The sequence below is a fragment of the Sphaerulina musiva genome (genome assembly GCF_000320565.1).
Source record: "Sphaerulina musiva SO2202 unplaced genomic scaffold SEPMUscaffold_4, whole genome shotgun sequence".
Classification (NCBI taxonomy): domain Eukaryota; kingdom Fungi; phylum Ascomycota; class Dothideomycetes; order Mycosphaerellales; family Mycosphaerellaceae; genus Sphaerulina; species Sphaerulina musiva.
In genome coordinates, this window is record NW_016017386.1 from 2,254,982 (window position 1) to 2,274,796 (window position 19,815).

The following is a 19,815-nucleotide window of genomic DNA, read 5'->3' on the forward strand; positions in this document are numbered from 1 at the left end:
AGTGAAGAGCCACCAGGATGCGATGCTAGCGAGGTAGAGCGATGAAGGCGCGTCTGGTATATTGCATTGACTTCAACTCGCGATCAGGATCGACCTGCCTTTCGTTCGGCTTCAGATCAGAATGGCGTACCCTTTGGGACTGTCGAGTGAAATCGTTTCGAATCCGGTTTCTGTACTGTGCACGGGAGGCTTCAGTCTCGTGGTCCAGTGGAAGCCATACATCTCATTCCAGTATGTCTCGCATCCCCATATCCAGCCAGTGCCAGATGGGGTCTACCGCAAATGCAACTCCAAATTCCTTTCATGATACTTGAGCTGGGGATCGTCGTCGCGGTTTCTGCGTGGCATCTGGCTCGATCATACCTCCGAGTTCTGTGCGTGGCTCATATCAAGAGTCAGGGTCGTGTCCATTGTCGTCATGCGATCCTTCGTCCAATTTCCACACTTCACACCCGACGTCTTCGCAGAAAAATATCTGTTCTCCATCGATACGACCATACTTGAAATCGAACGAGTTCTCGAGTTCTGACAGTCAGCATGCGGAAATGATAGAACAGCAGAACATATCCGCACCACGATATTCTCCAGAAAGCACACCATCACTTCCTCCATGATCTGATACTTGCCAGCTGCATTTACGGAGCCAGATCGAGTACTGTTTTGCGGCAATAATGATGGCCAGCGTCACAATCACGCCAATCGCGTCTAGTGATGACCTGGCAGCAGCAACCGTGCTCTTCAGAAAATATGCCGAATCCTTGGGCATCGACCTGCATTTCCAAGACTTCGGCACTGAATTGAGATCTATGCCGGGAAAATATGCGCCGCCTGACGGAGCTCTGTTCCTGGCGCGCAACCAAGAGGGCGAAGCCATCGGCTGCGTCGGTCTACGCCCTCTGTCCAGTACTGATGGCCTCTCGGAGATGAAGCGGCTTTACGTCGAACCACAAGGACGCGGTCTGGGTGTTGGCAAATTGCTAGCTGAGAGTGTTATCAAAGAAGCTACCAGGCTGAGGTACAGTGCCATTGTGCTTGATACACTGGAGTCCATGGTATCTGCGAGAGCACTGTACCAGTCTCTAGGGTTTGTCGAAACAGAAGCGTATTATGACACACCATTGAAAAAAGATACACGTTTCCTGAAATTGGTGCTTCGCTGAAGAGCTCTTTACGCCGACGCTCGGTATCTGCTTTTGCGACATCGGTACAGCTCCAAAAATGCGGAGCAATTGGACTGTGAATGTGGTGGTCTGACCTTCGCTCTCGCTCTCTTCCATCAAGCCACATCACGTCCTCACATTGTTCTCGGAAGCACAAACATCAAGAGATACCAGCAAGCAACCATGCAAGTCGCACGCGCAGGACGCAAAGAGGATACGTCCTCTCGCAAACCCACCGAGACCTTCACTGGAGACGTGCTCATGGATCCGATTTTCAGCGCATCGGATTGTCTGGCCAACAACGTCTGCTTCTCACCAGGCGCTCGAACTTTCTGGCACACGCACGAAAGAGGCCAGGTGCTCACCGTCACGATGGGTACCGGGCTCATCTGCTCCAAGGGCCAAGCACCCCGGAAGTTGCAAGTGGGAGATGTGGTGCACATCCCTGGTGGAGAGATGCATTGGCACGGCGGAACCAGTACCACGATGATGGCGCACCAGGCGATTAGCATTGGCAGTGAGTGGGCAGCAGATACTTCAATGTACTACCATTCGGGGGATCTGGGATGACTGCTAATGGAGATGGGCAGAGACTTCGTGGTATGAGGAGCTCGATCAGAAGGAATATGAGGAAGCTCAGAAGGTCGCTACATAAGCCATCGGACCACCTACCCTCCAGGTCCTCCACAATGAAGGGCTCAAGGAGTCAAGGGTGTGTTTTGTGTGGAATTTAGTGTTATGATGTGCGGCTGGGCTTTCAGAAGCTTCCCGTCCTCGGGGCAATTGTTCTATCATTGGCTACCTAGGTAGGGCGGACCTGGTGCGTGCGGAACCACCAATACCTAGGTGCCTCCTAGGACAACTACCTCCTACCTATACTGTAGGCACCGTACGGCGAATGATACGCAATAACAAAAATGTGTTGATTATTAATATTTGGTTGCGCCCAGTCGGATTGTGAAGCACTCCCCCTTAGCAGTAAATAGGTCGTTTACGGTCTGCTTCTTCATGGACACAGGTCCTACAGTGACAGGTACATGTATCATAACGTAGGTATGTACGATGAGCCCGAAGGCATCCTGGATCGCTCAGGTACTCCAAAGCACGACTGTAATCTCATTACCTGATCTCAGTACACTGTACAGTAACAGTACTCAAGCCGCCAAGCGGTATGCATAATGTAACAGAGGGTCTAGCGCCGGTAAGACAAGGAAATATGTCTTCACGGGCACGGGACCTAGCGGTCCTAGGCTCTAGGTAATTACGGGGGCTTACTATACCCAACTTAGATTGAACGGTCACTGCTCGCACCGTCGCACGTCGCAAGTCACAACGTCGTTGACGGTTGACCCTTCTTCTTCTCCTTCTTCTTCTCCCGTTTGCCGTCGTCTCACATTCTTCTCACGCATGCCGCATGATGCCAGCTCTGGGGAGCAGCCCGTCCCGTCTCCAGCACAGAAGCCGATCTACGCCGACTTGTGTGTAGACATGGCCATCGTAGTCTATTCCTGTCCGGTGTCCGCCTTATGTGGCGTGCGCAATGTCCATCACTCCCATCCATCTGCTAAATGATTATTACGATGGAGGCTGACTACCTAGTATTAATCAAGTTTTGATTACTGTCAGTCAGTACAGTGCCTGTAGGTACCTACCTACCTTATTGATGTTGACATAAGAGCGTTGCAACGCGCGACAGAAGATGACGAAAGAGGCATCAGCTCTCATCATATGAGCGTTGGGAGCTGCTTGCAATGGAAGACGCGCACTGCAGCGTTGTCGTCGCGCACGAAACGGCGGGCAGCAGGTGCCAGGCTGGCACAACGCAGCGCCAGCACACCACACAACACAACACATGGAAGCAGTGACGGCAGTGACAGCTCAGCCCGTCGCGATCCAGGGCGACGCGTTTCACTCTCCCCTCGAGCGTCTCCGCAGAAACTGTCGATCTGTTGTATTCTGGTCAACAATCCCTGCAGGCACCTACTTCATTCACACTGATCAAATAATAATAGCAGGCGAGAATTAGCATTGTTACACGTCGCGGCTGCCTTGGGCTACCTACCCGCGCCTTCGACTTGCATTCCTCGTTGCAAACCATCTCTGGTCACCACAACACCTCAGGTACACAACACTCTCTCGGCCTGCATTGGAATTCTGGCCTGGTGCGTGGACATCAGCAGCACCACCAGCAGCAGCAGCCGCAGCAGCGAGGAGCAGCACAGCATGGCGGATCCGCCGCTCCCATCCCCCGGAGACTGGCAAAATGCACAGCGTGTTATCCGCGCGCTGTGTCTGCAGGAAAAGTACCGGCAGTGCATTCAAGTCTGCCGCGACGTGCTCAGAGCCACCGCCAATGACCACAATCCGCATCCGCTGCAGGATGCATACATCAACTTCTATCTCGGCCTCTGCCACAACGAAGTCGCCCGGACGATGCACCACAATTCCGTGGCGAAGCTGCCCGCCTACGAGGATGCCGAGAAGCATTATCTCGAGGCGCTCACAGCACTCCCGACTGTCAAAGCTGCTCGAGCACTGTGCGTGCGCCGCGTAAAAGAAGAGGTGCCAGAGGATCCCATGGTGAAGCAGAGCACCCATGTTCGTGGCCCGGCCTCGCCAACGGCTACCGAATACAGCTTTTTCGATCGACCCTCCTCCCCGGCAAGCTCGCTGATGTTGTCATCGTCACCACGAAGACATCGGCCTGCCGAGAGCCTACCATTCACCTCTTCACCTTTCGACTCGCCTGCGTGGGCGCCCTCGGATACAGAGGACCTTGAAAGTCATCAAAGCTTTTCCGAACTCATGACACCCCACCGTATGCAGCGCAACTATGCAGCTTTCGAGCAGACCACGCCTAAGCCGAGGTACCTGCCACGGGAGGCATCTCGAATGTCTCTCATCGAGTGCTCGCCTCGAACGAACATGCTCCCACACGACGCGTCCAGGCCGTCTCTACTAGACAAGAATTCATTAGCCTCCATGCCGCCGAGACCGAGCAGTAGGCTGATGATGTCGTCCCAAATGGGATCGCCTGCCAGGCGGGACTCGCACATGCCTCCTAATATGCCCTACTCAGGTACCTTCCGGCACTCGCAGCTGCCCAGGCTTTCAATCCAATGTGATCCTCGTATGAGCGCGCCCCGGCTCGGACGATCCAACACCAGACCGAGTACTCCAGATCTTGTCTCTCCCGTGTCACCGGTGTCACCGGCCTCGCCATTGTCACACGGGTCTTCCGTCTCACCGGTGTCGCCCATCGCTACTGATGGACTTGACTACTTTCATTCCTCGGACGCATCTACGATGTCTGGTATAACCACACCGCACCGACAGACCAAACTGTACGAAACACCGGCGCCTGCGTTCATACCAGTATCAGTGCCATCAGCAGACACATTTCAGCCGAAGGAAATATTCGATGCAGGCATGTTTGCGCGTGTGACAGATCATCTCACAGCAATGCGTGCCCAGCTCGAGACACACATGAAGACTGTGCAGAATGCCAAGGAACATATCCACCGTGCGCAGGCACTGCAGGCGCTGAGCCGGCCACACAGTAACAAGGGAAACCGTGGCATGTTCAGTACACCGTCTGTTGCGAGTACGCCATCTCGACAGCAGAGCCTGCAGACGAGTCGCAGCTTCTGGTCATTCGCACCGGAAGATCAGAAGACGAGAAAGAAGAAGGAGCGCATCGAGGAGGGCAGAGAGAGAAAGTGGTTGAAAGAGCGATTTGATCCTTTGAAGTACCAGCGACTATGCGAGAATGCTCTGAACGAGCTATGAGTAATGTCGAAAACACCATGGACTGACTGCATCATATGGCGTTGTACAGGAGTGTAGACTGAAGGGCGGACGATTTGCCCCCAAGGATACCCAGCGGTGCGTCAAGTGCAGCAGATGACAGCGAGCGATAACAGCGACTACCTGTAATGTATGTACTGTAATGGTAAGGTACAATTCGATACCTTACGTTCCAAGTCATCTTCCTTCTCAGTTGTCTCTTATGCCATTGTGATGATACCAGGTACAGTACTATATGTAACACGGATGCTACATATACTGTCCTTGGCGATGACGAGGCGTACGAACCTGGTTGCTGGCAGGCTGGCAGGCTGGCACCCTCCAATGACCTCCATGTTACAGACGGGCTACGGGGGATGTTCTCGTTAGCGCCAACAATGTTCGCGCTAATGTCACGGCCCCAGCGGGGAGAGCTACCATGTGATGCAGTGTAGGAGGTACCTTGCGTGGGGTAAGGTACCTCATCACGGCTGACCACTCCTCTCCTGTTCTACCATTAGTTACCTACAACTTCTTCTGACTGCCTATACCACCTCTGTATCCACATCATCACCACCATTATGGGCGGAGAATCACACCAGACAACCAATATGGCCTCTACAGCCGCGTACCCTCAGCTCGCCATCCGTCCCAAAGGCAAGCTCATCCACGACATCTACCGCGATCGACTGAACCAATTCACCTCCAATGGCCAGTACAAACAACAAGGCCTCCAAGCCAAAATGTACAATGCTCGTCTCAGCGAGGGCCACGTCCACCTCTCCGTCTGGTCGGCACCCGAACTTACCCGACCCACTTTCTCGGAAGCCACATCCAGCAATAACCACTACAAGAAGACTCACAAAGGCGAAAGCTTTGGTCCTAGTTGGAGCACACATTGGTTCAAAGTGCAATTCACCGTGCCTCAGGAATGGGATGCTGAGGAGCGAGTGGAATTACACTGGGACTCCAATAGCGAGGGCATGGTCTGGACGGAGGATGGAAAGCCGCTACAGGGCTTGACGGGAGGCGGGGAGAGGGTCGAATGGATTGTGACAGACAAATATCGAACTGGGAAGGAAGAAACAATATATATTGAGATGGCGTGTAATGGAATGTTTGGAAATCCTACTGGTGGGGATACGATTCAACCTCCTAATCCGAATCGATACTTTCAGCTGGCAGTGGCAGACTTGGTAGCTGTCAATTTGGAAGCCAGAGCGCTCTTCTACGATTTCTGGATCTTGGGAGATGCTGCGAGAGAGTTTCCTACTGATAGTTGGGAGGAACATAGGGCGTTGACGTTGGCGAATGAGATTATTGATACTTTCATCGCTGGGGATGGATCGAATGACGCTATCAAGGAATGTCGGAAGCTGGCGAAACAGTATGTGGGAGACAAGGTTGATGGGCCCGAGGTGTACGACCTGACACCTGGAGATCCGCCGAGGGAAGTGCTGGTGACGGGTATCGGGCATTGTCATATCGATACCTGTTGGCTGTGGCCATGGGCGGAGACGAAGAGGAAAGTGGCGAGGAGTTGGAGCAATCAGTGCGAACTGCTGGATCGATATCCAGAACACCGATTCTGTGCCAGTCAGGCACAGCAGTACAAGTGGCTGGAACAACTATATCCTTACGCATTCGACCGCGTGAAGGAGCATGTGAAGAAGGGCACCTTCCAACCCATTGGCGGCTCGTGGGTCGAGCATGACACCAACATGCCATCTGGAGAGTCCCTGGTCCGGCAGTTCTTGTATGGACAGCGATTCTTCGAATCGAGGTTCGGTGAGAGATGCAAGACGTTCTGGTTACCAGACACATTTGGCTACTCGTCACAAATTCCGCAGCTTTGCAGACTCGCGGGCATGAATCGCTTCTTCACTCAGAAGTTGAGCTGGAACAACATCAACAACTTTCCACACACCACTTTCAGCTGGGTCAGTCTGGATGGTAGTCAAGTGCTATGTCATATGGCGCCTTCGGAGACGTACACAGCTGAAGCACATTTTGGCGATGTCAAGAGATCAGTGACGCAACACAAGAGTATGGATCAAGACCCCTCCTCCCTGCTCGTCTTCGGCAAAGGCGATGGAGGCGGTGGACCTACGTGGGGCCATATCGAGAAACTTCGCCGTTGCCGTGGTATCGCGGACAATGTCGGCGCGCTTCCTCGCGTCCACATGGGCAATAGTGTCGAAGACTTTTTCGATCGTCTGGAGAAGAATGCCGCAACGGGCAAGACGGAGTTTGTGACCTGGTATGGTGAGCTGTACTTCGAGCTCCACAGAGGTACATACACGACTCAAGCGAACAACAAGAAGGGTAATCGCAAGTCGGAGGTCCTACTGCATGACATCGAGTACCTGGCCACGTTGGCCTCGTTGCATGACAAGAACTTCGAGTATCCGAAAAAGGAGATTGATTCTATGTGGGAGAGTGTATTGCTATGTCAATTCCATGACTGCTTGCCAGGGTCGTCGATCGAGATGTGCTACGATGATTCCGACAAAGAATACGCCAAGGTGTTTGAGACTGGGGAGAAGGTGCTCAAGGACGCATTGAGAGCATTAGGTTTCACCGATGACGGAGAGGATCAGAATGCGAAGGATGTTGCTATCAATACACTTGGCTGGCAGCGTGACGACCGCGTGCTTTCACATCAGATTGCTCAAATCGTCGGACAACCCGCTCGCTGTGCCACCGAGCAGCCTTCCGTACGCGTAACTAGTACTGAAGCTGGCACTTTTGTCCTGGAGAACTCTAAACTATCTGTGAAGGTATCCAAGGGTGTCATCACCTCTCTGTACGACAGGGAGGCTAAGCGCGAAGTGCTGCCCGAGGGCGGTAAGGCAAACCAGCTTGTCCTGTTCGACGACAAACCACTTTACTGGCAGGCCTGGGACGTCGAGGTCTTCCATCTCGAGTCCAGAAGAGAGTTGAGTGCATCTGGGCCGACGGAGATCACAGAGCAATCGCCTCAGCGCGTTGCTGTCACCACCAAGACTCAAATCTCTGAGAAGTCTTGGATCAAGACCACGATCGCCTTGAGCGCTGCCTCTAAAGACTCAAAAACTTCCTATGTTGAAGTGGAAGCGGAGGTCGAATGGCACGAGACTATGAAGTTCCTGAAAGTGGAATTTCCAACCACAATCAACAACACGGAAGCTTCCTATGAAACTCAATTTGGCATTGTACGAAGACCTACGCATTACAACACCAACTGGGACATGGCCAAGTTTGAAGTGTGTTGCCATAAGTGGGCTGATCTGAGTGAGCATGGATATGGCGTGTCCATTCTCAACGAGAGCAAATACGGCTTCGCTACCACAGGCAAACTCATGCGCCTTTCTCTGCTTCGTGCACCCAAGGCACCTGATGCGCACGCCGACATGGGACATCACAAGATCAAGTGGGCTATTCTACCGCATGCTGGACCGCTGGACGAACGCACTGTTCGAGCAGCAGCCGAGTTCAACAACCCTATGGCTGTGCATCGTCATCCGCAGATCTCAAGTGTGGAGGACTTGTTCTCTGCTTTCAAGCTGACCGGCGACTCTTCCACGAGTCTGGTAGTGGATACCGTGAAACGTGGTGAAGACGACGAGGACGCCAGTAACGGCGATCTGAGAGTCAAGAAAGGCAGACATGTGATCGTGCGTGTTTACGACTCTCTGGGTGGGACATCGAGAGGCACAATCAGCCTGGGGCCTGTCAAGGTGACCAAGGCATGGAAGACGAATATCTTGGAGGACGTCATGGAAGAGGTCCAGGTGACCGAGAATGGCATCGACATTGAGCTCAGGGCTTTCGAAGTCGCGACCTACAAGTTGTCGGTTTAGGGAACGCATAGATCGATTTCGGAAGAGCAGAGCTATAGGCACGAGGATGGCGTACTCAATCGTGAGTATGTTTGGTGCGAGAAGGATGGCAATCCGAAGGTACAGAGGCTGTCGAATGCACATCAGCCATTGTCCACGGTCAGCCAACGTGAAGCGAGACCTGAATCATGGGACTGGAAAGAAAGCGCGAGCGAGGGATACCTGGCTAAGGTGGCGAAAGATTACATTTCGATGCGGAAAGAGGACGATACATGAGGATATTGGTGGTTGGAAAAGGTGAATATCGAGGGAGTCGCTGTTGTACTATTTGTAGAAGTAGGGTATCTGATATCGATTGAAAGCAAATGCGGGATATGTGAGGTGTTGCGCATCGTCGACTGAAGTAATGTATGTATCAGAAAAGGTAAAGTTGACAGAATACATGTAGGTGGTACCGTGGTACCTAGTACAATAGGAGGGTAGGGGAGAGAGGACGGGACCTGCCGAGCCCACGTGACCATCTCTCTACAACGTCCAGCCAGCACTTTCGCGAGTCGCGACAACAACTTCATGTAACTACATTCAATTTCATCGACGACGACGATTCAACACACTATCCACCACCAGAACAACAGCAAACAACAACAATGCCTCAAGCCCAGCCCGAACTCAAAAAGGTACGTGAGCCTTTTCTTTTGCTACGTTCTGCGATCACAACCTCTCTACTCTCCCAAAAAGCGCGATCAAATGGGCGCCAGGACGCAAGTGATAGCAGAAAGGAAGCTAACTTTTCTCAATCACACATAACAGTACCTCGACAAGCGCGTCGAAGTGCAACTCAACGGCTCGAGGAAGGTGATGGGTACTCTTCGTGGTTATGATGTAAGAAGAAAAGAATGAGAGAATGAGAGAAAGATGAGAGAAAGAATGAGGAGATATGGATATGTGATTGCGATGATAACTGATCATGACTTCTCTCTTGTTGGGGTTGTTTCAACGTATAGGTCTTCCTCAACATCGTACTCGACGAAGCGACCGAGAGCAAACCGAATGGCGAGAAAGTGAGATTGGGCATGTGTGTGATTCGAGGGAATTCGGTCGTGATGCTGGAGGCGCTGGATCGGATTGGAGGTGATGAGCGTGGACATCGGGGTTGAGAAGGGGGAGATGTGTGAAGAGGGAAGGAAGCGGAAAAAGGAAGTGGATTGTGGAATACCCGAAAACGAGAAAGAGATGCTGCTGAGGTGGTGTGTGTCTGTGTGCTGCGTGATTCAGCTAGTGATGATACTTGTGGCTGGATGGGTGTACTCTGCACTGCAGTCGCATCGCATGCAGTACGTACGGAGGTCGATTCGAGGTCAGGCGAGGCGTGGGAGAATGAAATGGAGCAAAGGCGCCCTTTGGCGCCAGATATGGTCATAATGAATCAGAGGGTAAGCACACCCAACAAATACGGCCCCATACTTTGAAGCTGTCATGTTCACAGTACATTATCGCAGGTGATATTTGCGCTTGTCTATTCCTCTTTCACCATTCCATAACCTTGCTGACCCGCTACACCGCGCGAGTCAGGAACTTGTAGGCTCTCTCTTTACCGCAGACCAGAATTGGGTGACTATCCTCGCATCAGCTGTCACATTCTTGCCTGCGGAACACTCGCTTCACACTTACCATAGGTGAACTTCAGTAACGTGTCCGGCGGTTCGGCGTAGACACTATCGATACTCTGCCTTGACGAGTGGTCCACATCGAACCCGAGCAGCTCTGCCAGCTGGACCACTTCCTCGGCCGAGAGCTGGAGTTCAGCGTAGGAACCCCATTTAAGGGCTGTGAACGAGTAAGGATCCGGCGTGCAAAGTTGGATAGAGGAAAAAGAAAGAAAAGAGAGTAACGTACGTCCAAGATTAATCCATAAGCCACCAGGCTTCAGCAGCCGGTGGATATTGCTCACGAAGTCGATGACGTTGTCGGCCATGTCGATGAAGAATAGTGTCACAACCGCATCGAATTCGCCGTCCTGAGGGAACATCTCTAAAAAGTCGCCCTCGACCAGCTTCACGGACTTGTTGGGCCAGTGGTCCGGCACTGTCAAGGACGAGTAGCGTGCGAAGGCATTCGCCTGATGCGGCCATCTCGTCACAAAGGGCTGCAAAGTGTGCTCGTGCAGTGCACTCGTGTGGTTCGTGAGTAAGTGATAGGCGAGAATGGAGCAGTAATCCATATCATTGGCTGTGACATTGAAGCCTGTGTACTAACATTGTGAGATAGATGTGCGATCTTTTTTCCCAGCTCCAAAGAAAGAAAGAATCGAAGTAATTATGATGGACGGACATACCGAGATCCGCTATATCGCTTGCGAGCCTCCCTGTACCACTTCCCGGTACCAGCACCTTTTTCTCTTCCTTCTCTTCCTTCTCCTCACCGCTCCTCCTCCTCCTCCCACCAAAATGTTTCTCCAACCCTTCCAGCACCGGCGGAAACACCGCCTGCCTCTCCTTCTCCCCCTGCGCACTCCAATCCCGCATCAGATGATACAAAGCCATACTCGCATCTTCCAAATCCGCCTCCTTCCCAGCCTCTGTCTGCAACGATTGCAATCCCGTCTGATAATTCTCCCTCGCGAATTTTGCCATCAATTCTAATAATCGCGAATTCACTTCTATCCCTTTTCTCGCTCGCTCGAAATGCGCAGTGTATCCCACTTGCTGACTGAGTTGCCTCTGTGCGGGATTCTGCTGAAGATAGCGTGTGTGTTTGCGGTGGATTATGGCTGAGGCGAGATGGGTGTAGTGCTCGAAACTGTTGATGCTGTGTGCGAGGCCTGGTGGGAGGAGGGGTGTTGATAATGATGATGATGATGATGATGGGGGAGAAATTGCTACGGCTGCGCGTTCGAAGAGGGAGGAGAGGAGGTTTGTTGCTGTATTGTGGGACCAGGAGATGCTGCTGCCGCTGCTGGGCTTACTACTATTACTGTTGTTGGTTGTTGAGATGTAGAGGGGAATTCCGATGCAGATGAGGAGGGTGGGGATTGATGAGAGGTAGAGGAGGTTATGCACCATTGTGTGTATATGTGCGCTTGTGGGATCTTTAGGTGAAGGGTGAAGGGTATAGAGAGTTAGTCGGTGGTTTGCTTAGTAGGTAGGTAGGTAGGTAAGTAGGTAAGTAGGTAACAATAGGTAGGAGGTCAGCATAAGAGGTAAGTAGGTAAAAGCAGGACAGCAGCGAGATGAATAAGTTCTTATATATCGAATATTATGTATCGAGTATGAATATTATAGACATCATACAATCCGATTACTAGTACTACTAGGTTAGGTACTATTACGATATACCTTATAGTTATATATTTGATTAGTTATTATACATCGATCACGAAGACCTGGATTACGCGAGCATGCGAGTATGCGTGTTCAATTCAGTGCAGCATCATGAAAAGGGTGAAAAGGGAAAAAAAGTAAGAATTGACATCGAGGGGGCTAGGTACAGGTACCTCCTGTAGGTGTAGGTAGCTCAGCCTCAACCTCCACTTATATGTCACATATATGTACATACCTTACATGTACATGGCCTACCTAGTAGCCGAAGAACCCGTATTATTCCTTCACACACTTCTGTCATTCTTTCTGGGGGGGTTTCTTTTTTTTTCTTTTTTGAAGGGACTCCTTCTCTAGGGGAGGATTGTTGGTTTCAGCTGCATGGTATGATGATGATGATGATGATAATTCTACCACCTGCCCTTGTCCTCCTCCTCACTTTCTCCTCCTCCTCCTCCTCCTCCATAACTAAGGCAAGCAAATTCCCATCCTATCCTCTTCTATTCTATCCTACTCCCAGTTCCTACACTCTGATATTCTACCTAATGCCATCCACCATCGCCCCTTTCCTTCACACCTCTCTTCTTCTTTTTCTTCCTCTTCTTTTCTACGCACTCGCCATTATCTTCCCCAGCAGCAGCATCAGAAGCAGCAGCAGCAGCGTAGACATCTCATCGTCTGCGTACGACTGGAATCGGGACGAATTGCCCAAATGCAAGAAATTGCTGATCCGAAAGGAATGGCGTACGTGGACTCGGAGGGAAAAGAAGGAGTGGGTGGGTGCTGTTAAGGTGCGTTGCGTGCGCTACCCCATTCTTCTTCTGATTTTTTTTTTTCTTTTCTCTCCTCTGTACTACACGTGAACTTTTCTTTCCGAGGGGGGTTTATAGTATATGGTATGGGCTGAGTGACTGGAAGAATGGATGGCTGAATGTTCTTTTTTTGAGCAGTGCTTGGCAAATATCAAACATCAGCGATTATCGTTGACGAATCATAATGGGACGACGACGACGACGATGGTGCTGCTGGGGGGAAAGAGGAGTCTGTATGATGATTTCTCGTATTCGCACGCAGTGGTGCATCACAGCGCGCATGGAAATGCGTACTTTTTGCCTTGGCGTTCGTTTTTTCTTTTTCTTCTTCTGACAGAGCTCCCTTTTTTCTCCTATTCTTTTTTCCTTTTTGCCAGGCCGATTGTATTGAATCGATGGAGCTGCCTGCTGACAATTGGTTGTTTTTTCTTCTTGCACAGATCGCTGGTTTATTCACCTCTTCGATATTTCTCTCCGCGATAACTGCGGATATCGTGGTCCCACACCATACTGGGACTGGTCGCGCGACCATGCAGACCTCTTCCACTCACCCATCTTCGAGGATTCACCCGAGTATGGGCTCGGTGGGACGGGAGATTGTGATTCCACGGATTGCATCGTCACCACGGGGGCCTTTGCTGCGGGAAATTTCGAACTAGCCTGGCCTGTTCAGCATTCGTTGAGAAGAAATCTGACGCTGCTCACTGGCTGGTTCGAACATGAACAGCCTCAAAATCGCACTCTCGGCCCGGAAACTGTGCGCAATTGGACGGAACAGACGAAAGGAGACTTTTTTCGTTTCCAGCATGCGATGGAAGCTCTCCACGATCATGTCCACAATTTCGTGGGAGGGGATTTATCTGGAGACTGTCCGAAAGTTATGCCAGAGGAGGCATGTCATGGTTTGGCAGATAAATTCACGCCGAATGATCCGTTGTTTTGGCTGCATCATGGGCAACTTGATCGGTTGTGGAGTCGAGTATGTACATACCTCTCTCTCTCTCTCTCTCTCTCTCTTTTCCTCAGTAGAACGTCTCACTGATATATATGGCTTGGAAAACCAGTGGCAACGGCATTCTTCGTCCAACTTCCATGCCTTCTCCGGCATGCCGATGAGTCCGCACAATATGAACGACACGCGCTACGACGTCGATGCGCACGCGGATTTTCAGATGCCTTTTGATACACAGGGCGTGTCTGTATCGCCCCGGAGGGTTTTTGATACGGAGAGCTGGCCGTTGTGTTATCGGTATATGGAGGAGGAAGAGCAGAAGGTGGAGTTATAAGACACTTCATTTTGGTTGCGAGAGACTTGGATGATATTTCGATGTGTTGCATGGAAGATGGTATCTACAGTGAGGTGTAGGAGAGGTAAGAAGTTATTATAGCCTACCTATAGCATCATTCTTCGAAAACGGCTAGTCGGCTACTTTTGTTTTGTTTTGTTTTGTTTTGTTTTGTTTTGTTTTGTTTTGTTTTGTTTTGTTTTGTTTCTTCTTCTTTTCTTTTCTTTTCTTTTCTTTTCTCTTTTTTCTTTTTATATCTTTATTGGACATGGGCAAAGTTGTGGAGCCTTGTCTACTTCAGCAGCAGCAGTAGTAGCAACAAGGTGGTTTCGAGGTATCTTTGCATTATTAGGCAATTTCAATCAATCAATCAATCAATCAAGGTCTATTAATAATTTAATTGTCTTTGGAAGAATCAGACATTGATCAAGAATCAACGATAACGAAAAAGGGAAAAAAAGGAAAGAAAACCCCCTGTGCCGTAGGTGCTATAGCGGAAACAACTGTTTTTTTTTGGTTGATAGGCGTTGAATGAATAGATCTCAATCGGGAGTTAAGGGAAGGAAGGAAGAAAGAAAGGAAAGGCTACCTATGTCCCCGAGAGAGAGAGAGAGAGGGAGAGAGAAAAATTCTGTTAGCGACCACGCAAAGTGAGTGTATAGGTAAGAGGGCAAAGAGTATACTTCTAGGAGGTAGGATGATGGCCTCGTCCTACCTATGTACACTAGACCGATAGAGGGTTTCGAAACACATTTCCTACCTTACTCACACAGGTTATTCAACCTCAGAGCCTGTCTCTACTATGCCTACCTTCCTTATTGAGTCAATTGCCAGGCGTCTAGACGGGAACATCTATAAAAGTTCATACTTGATATTCATAGTCGAGTGTTGAGCTTATTATACGAGCAAATTGCAATCATACTTCGTGAATTACCTTCTAGAATGTGCTACACTGTTCCTGCGCTGACGAGAAGCATTGGTATGAACAGTGCCCATGTATTCGATCCTTGCAAACGCTGTTGCGCCATAACGCGTCATCGCGAGCTGGAAAAATGACCGCTACCGGCTACCGAGAACGCTCAGAATCATTAGGTCCATGACCGTCGTGAAAAAATGGAATGCCTCCACTATACTATACACTGATCTGAGCGGCAGGTCCATGCTGCTCTTCTAACATCATGCTGATTTCGCGCGCCATGGCCGCAGATGCTTTGGCACTGTTCGAAGCATCAATAACAGCTTCCGCTGCAGTCCGGGTAAGACGAGCGACAAACTGTATGAATTCTGGGCTCTGGTCGTGGAGCGCACCAGTCTGTAGCGATGTTGCGATGTCGAGCAGACTCTCTGCAGAGGAGACCATGGCATGTTCGGCGTGTGGTTGTCTCGACGTGCCATTGATCATAGTATTAGCGTCACGGCCGATAAGAGCGTCGATCTTTGCTTCGAGGCGTGCTAGCAGCACTGCGGGTTCTGAAGTCGTCGAAAGCTGTGCTATCATGCTTCCGTGTAGCACTACTTCGTGCTCGCGGGGGACAGACTCGTGGCGGCCAAAACTCTCTGGGTTACCAGGGTCGTGCCGCTCTTCGTCTGTCGAGAACGTCTCGGTTAGCGACGAGTCCGTAGACCGTCCAGAGACGATAGAGCTGTCCCTGGACGCTCTGCTATCAGTAGTGTCCTTTGCAGCGTTCTTCCTCATGCTCTGTCTACGCTTGGCCGCTCGCTCTTCCGCTCGTTGATCAGCCTCTTCGCTGATGGCGTTGGAGGACTGGGTGGAAGAACGTCGGCCACGCTTCGTCGAGGGAACACGGTTCTTATGCACACCTCTGAAGTGCTCCATCATGTTGTCCTTTCGCGCGAACGCCTTGTCACATGCGGGACAGGTAAAGTCCTTGATACCAGTATGGATCTTTCCATGACGTACAGCATGGCCAGAGGAGCTGAACCACTGATCGCAACCGGCCTCTTTGGCCAGAGGACAGGGCCACTTGTGAGATCTGCGCCGTCCCGAATAGTCGCGCTCAGTTTCTTCAATTTCGGCAGTTGATAAACGAGGTCGTAGAGCCCGCTTGCTGCGTGGCGTGATGTCCTCGTCCATGTCCTCCTTGTACTCATTCTCGGACTCTTCATCACTCTGCTCGTTGTTGTATTGACTATCATCTTCAGCTCCAGCACTGGCTTGGTTCTCTGATCGGACTTCGCCATCAGCTTCAGCCTCGCGAGCATCACGCTCCTCCAGCTTCTCGGCCATTACCTTCAGATCAGTCTTTGCAGCTGGCGTCTCCGTAACAATGGTCTTGATAGCTTCGAGAGCTGACTCTCGCCGGCGCAAGTCCTTGATATTGGCATTGGTCGGCAGTGCCCTATTTTGTCGCAGAAGCTTCTTCACAGACGGCTCATACTGTAAGTCGCCCAGAATCTCAGTGACAAGCGGATCGTGATGTGGAAGCGTCCTATAGCTACTGTGTGATAGCCCGCCGGTTTTGGCAGAGGCAAGTTTGCCGTTGGCTTGGACAGAATCTTGGGGGCCTTGCTTAGAGGCATGCTGTTCCGCGCCTAGCTGCGTGATGTCGGTGTCGACTGTGCGTACTCTGTCATCCTCGTTGCTTGTTTTTGAGACTTGCCAGGTGGCAGAGTCCTTCTTCACCGGAGACACGATCTCTACAGCGTGCTGGTACATGGGTGGCGGCGCCCTCGACGAGTCCTTCGTTTTACCAGCATCTAGACCATTCTTGCGCATGAATTCTTCATATTTGCGCTGATGCTCTGCATCAGTAACCCCAGTCGCATCTTCTGTATATTCCGCTTTGTCGCGGAGACACTGCGCGCACGGACACTTGCTAGACCACGTCTTCTCATCGCACAGCTTCTCGCCTGTTGGCACGACAGGTGGACTGCTCTTTCCACTTTCCTTGGCAACCTTCGCGCGATGCAACAGCTTCTTGGCTCGACGGTCTCCATCCTTGATCATTTCACTTCTATGTTTCTGGCCCCTTTGCATCTTGATCTTTCGTTTCGCAGCGCGGACATAGTCTTGGAACCGCGTGTTCTGTTCTTCGTCGGCGGTCTGCTTGAGAATGTGGTCCAGGAGATACCTCAGCTCGAAGTTTTCCTGCGAGTCATGATATATCATTTGTACGGCATCGGCCAGGTCCACCTTCCCTATCTCTCGTGCTTTTTCTACTGCGGAGTCCACCACCCTCTTCAGCTTTGCCCCGTCATACTCAAACTCAAGCTTCTTGGCTTTGGCAGCCACTGACTCGCCTGGGGTTTGGTGTTCCAGTGGCTTCGTGGGAGACGATTGGTTGGGATCGGCTTTTACCAGAGCGACTCTGGGCTTGGGCGTTGTTGCAGGCGCGGGTGAATGAGGGGCCATTGCAAAGACATTCTTTGGGCGCACCAAATGCTCACGAAGGCTGAGGGGCACTTCCTCAAACGCTCGACCGTTGTCTAGCTCATTCTGCCAGTCCTTGATTAGCAGCTCATTCCATATCTTCTTCCATTTCCCCATGGCATTGTCGTAGTATGAGCCCTTCTCGTGGCCACGGCGCCGGCTTCGACTCCCATCGCACTCGCTCAACCAGTGTTTCTCCTCCCCGCGTAGTTTGTCCTCCAGATCGGCGCCCTCCCACGTTGTGCCCTTGAATCCCTTAAAAGTCGACTGAGCGTGCGCAAAGAAGGCGGCGAGGTCGGGGTCGTCCCATGTCTGCGACGTCTCGATGAGGTGCTCAAGCAGGTCGACCTTGGAGTCGACAGTGAAATTCTTCATCGTCCCCGTTGGGCATCTATCCAGCTAAGGATTTGTCTTTGTGATGAACATGGCCTCTTTCAATGCAACAGATATCGACAATAATCCGACACGACTTCTCTAGGTTGCAGTCCGTGGGAGTGACAGTGAATAGGGAAGCTGTGACAAGGATGGTGGACCGGGTTTCTTTTGGTGGGCTGGGTCGCGACGCGTGCAACCCTTGTCGATTCTGCCGCCTTCCCGCCTTCCCGCCGTCCCTCCATCCCGCTATTCCGTCGTCCCGCCCCGTGCACCTAACTGTATCTGGACCTGCTGCAGAACCCAGACTACCTTAGGTAATGTGGGTAATGTAGGTGGTTTCTCATGACGCTGCCATTACGAAAATGGATTCCATGTCAAGAGGAGGCCAGTACGCGTAGGTAGGTAAGGTAGGTACCTCCTACCTGAGTACATATAACTTCGTCGGTAAGGTACTCCTATGACATGTCATCCCTCCTCCGTTTCTCTCCCATTGTCCTCTCAACCCTTCATCGCTCGCAACACGTACGACTTGTGACAGCAGCAAAAACACTCGCAGCGACTCCTTCACTCTCTTCCTCCTTCCAGATCTCATCTCAGCCCAGCAGACACGCCACTTCATCTGCAGTGAAAACAGCAAACAGAATGTCTCACAACAACGACTCCTTCAAGCTCGTCAATGTCTTCAATGTCAAGGGCAAGGTCGCGCTCGTCACGGGTAAGGAAGGCATCGTGTAATGTTTTCTTGCTGCGAGCTAGCAAGGCTGACCCGACAGTACGCAGGTGGCGGAAGTGGAATTGGCTTAATGGCTACGCAAGCCCTTGCCGTCAATGGAGCCAAGGTCTACATCGTTGGACGAACCCAAGACAAGCTCGACACAGTGGTCAAGACCTACTCCCAGGGGATTGAAGGCCAAATCATCCCCATCACCGCCGACATCAGCAGCAAGGAATCGATCAAGAAGCTCTACAAAGAATTCTCCGAGAAAGAGGATCGCCTCGATATACTGTTCAACAATGCAGGTATATCTACTGCTACTTTCAAGACCGAATCCAAAAGCGCCGAGGAAATGAAGAAGAACCTCTTCGACAACGAGGAGGCCACCTTTGAGGACTGGGAAGCGGTGTATCGCACGAATGTTGGCCAACTCTATTTTGTAACCCTCGCCTTCCTTCCACTCCTGCAGAAAGCTACGGAGAAGACTCATGGCTGGTCATCAACAGTTATCAACACTGCTTCCATGTCAGGTGAAGTGAAGACGACTCAGCATCATCCGCAATATAATGCCAGCAAAGCCGCGGCCAAGCACCTCACGAGAATGATGGCGAATGAGTTTCAAGAGAATGGATTGAAGATTCGTGTCAACTCCATCAGTCCCGGAGTATTTCCTTCTGAGATGACTGCTGGAGAGAGCGATGGCAACCAGAAGAGCCATGTTGAGAAGGAAAAGTACGAAGGGAAGACTGCAGCACAGAGACCCGGCAAGGACGAAGATATGGCTGGTGCTGTACTCTTCGCGGTGACAAATCAGTACTGGAATGGCCAGAACGTGACTGTCGATGGAGGATACGAGTTGATTTCTGGCAATTGAGCACGATTCATGACATGCCCGCTTGTGGTCCTGATTACATGAAAGTACATAGTAGAAGCCTTGCGCCGTAAGAGCAGTCGGTTCTAATAGCCCGTTCTGAGCAGAGGAACGTCTCAGCAGTCTGGGATGACTGAGAAAAAGTGCAAGTGCTATCTAGGTACTTGTGGGAAAAGGAATTCACACAGACTACAGCACAAGAGGTATTGGGAGCTGTCTAGTGCAGGTACAAGACAACAGCAGTAAAGATTATATAAGGTACATGTAGTATAAAAATCGCA

The 19,815-nt window shown here is 51.2% G+C and overlaps 10 protein-coding genes across 10 annotated transcripts; 7 read left to right on the forward strand and 3 right to left on the reverse strand.

The window, feature by feature from the left end:
- Positions 1-111: 111 nt before the first annotated feature.
- SEPMUDRAFT_116868 (uncharacterized protein) lies at positions 112-498 on the reverse strand (the record flags this gene model as incomplete). The annotated part of the gene is made up of 2 exons (XM_016901294.1): positions 112-273; positions 364-498. The coding sequence occupies 2 exons, from the start codon at positions 496-498 to the stop codon at positions 112-114; spliced, it is 297 nt and encodes a 98-aa protein (XP_016761980.1).
- Positions 499-566: 68 nt separating this feature from the next.
- Positions 567-1,585, forward strand: SEPMUDRAFT_149008 (acetyltransferase). The gene has a single exon (XM_016905281.1). It carries the CDS (start codon positions 672-674, stop codon positions 1,158-1,160), a length of 489 nt encoding a protein of 162 aa, XP_016761981.1. The 5' UTR covers positions 567-671; the 3' UTR covers positions 1,161-1,585.
- SEPMUDRAFT_141213 (RmlC-like cupin) lies at positions 1,344-1,815 on the forward strand (the record flags this gene model as incomplete). Its single annotated transcript, XM_016902955.1, has 2 exons — positions 1,344-1,677; positions 1,751-1,815. 2 exons carry the CDS (start codon positions 1,344-1,346, stop codon positions 1,813-1,815), a joined length of 399 nt encoding a protein of 132 aa, XP_016761982.1.
- Positions 1,816-3,095: 1,280 nt separating this feature from the next.
- SEPMUDRAFT_133056 (uncharacterized protein) lies at positions 3,096-4,949 on the forward strand (the record flags this gene model as incomplete). Its single annotated transcript, XM_016902537.1, has 1 exon — positions 3,096-4,949. The coding sequence occupies exon 1, from the start codon at positions 3,384-3,386 to the stop codon at positions 4,947-4,949; it is 1,566 nt and encodes a 521-aa protein (XP_016761983.1). The 5' UTR covers positions 3,096-3,383.
- A 566-nt stretch (positions 4,950-5,515) lies between these two features.
- On the forward strand, positions 5,516-9,138 carry SEPMUDRAFT_149009 (glycoside hydrolase family 38 protein). The gene has a single exon (XM_016905282.1). It carries the CDS (start codon positions 5,528-5,530, stop codon positions 8,786-8,788), a length of 3,261 nt encoding a protein of 1,086 aa, XP_016761984.1. The 5' UTR covers positions 5,516-5,527; the 3' UTR covers positions 8,789-9,138.
- Positions 9,139-9,360: 222 nt separating this feature from the next.
- SEPMUDRAFT_125524 (LSM-domain-containing protein) lies at positions 9,361-10,202 on the forward strand. The gene is made up of 3 exons (XM_016901995.1): positions 9,361-9,444; positions 9,578-9,649; positions 9,772-10,202. Exons 1-3 carry the CDS (start codon positions 9,415-9,417, stop codon positions 9,922-9,924), a joined length of 255 nt encoding a protein of 84 aa, XP_016761985.1. The 5' UTR covers positions 9,361-9,414; the 3' UTR covers positions 9,925-10,202.
- Positions 10,203-10,400: 198 nt separating this feature from the next.
- On the reverse strand, positions 10,401-11,829 carry SEPMUDRAFT_43064 (N2227-domain-containing protein; the record flags this gene model as incomplete). Its single annotated transcript, XM_016908885.1, has 2 exons — positions 10,401-11,011; positions 11,103-11,829. The coding sequence occupies 2 exons, from the start codon at positions 11,827-11,829 to the stop codon at positions 10,401-10,403; spliced, it is 1,338 nt and encodes a 445-aa protein (XP_016761986.1).
- An 800-nt stretch (positions 11,830-12,629) lies between these two features.
- On the forward strand, positions 12,630-14,182 carry SEPMUDRAFT_107819 (Di-copper centre-containing protein; the record flags this gene model as incomplete). The annotated part of the gene is made up of 3 exons (XM_016900703.1): positions 12,630-12,828; positions 13,337-13,875; positions 13,961-14,182. The coding sequence occupies 3 exons, from the start codon at positions 12,630-12,632 to the stop codon at positions 14,180-14,182; spliced, it is 960 nt and encodes a 319-aa protein (XP_016761987.1).
- Positions 14,183-15,049: 867 nt separating this feature from the next.
- On the reverse strand, positions 15,050-18,043 carry SEPMUDRAFT_149012 (uncharacterized protein). The gene has a single exon (XM_016905283.1). The coding sequence runs from the start codon at positions 17,946-17,948 to the stop codon at positions 15,315-15,317; it is 2,634 nt and encodes an 877-aa protein (XP_016761988.1). The 5' UTR covers positions 17,949-18,043; the 3' UTR covers positions 15,050-15,314.
- Positions 18,044-18,458: 415 nt separating this feature from the next.
- On the forward strand, positions 18,459-19,803 carry SEPMUDRAFT_133060 (NAD(P)-binding protein). Its single transcript, XM_016902538.1, has 2 exons — positions 18,459-18,663; positions 18,729-19,803. The coding sequence occupies exons 1-2, from the start codon at positions 18,591-18,593 to the stop codon at positions 19,535-19,537; spliced, it is 882 nt and encodes a 293-aa protein (XP_016761989.1). The 5' UTR covers positions 18,459-18,590; the 3' UTR covers positions 19,538-19,803.
- The last annotated feature ends 12 nt before the right edge of the window (positions 19,804-19,815 follow it).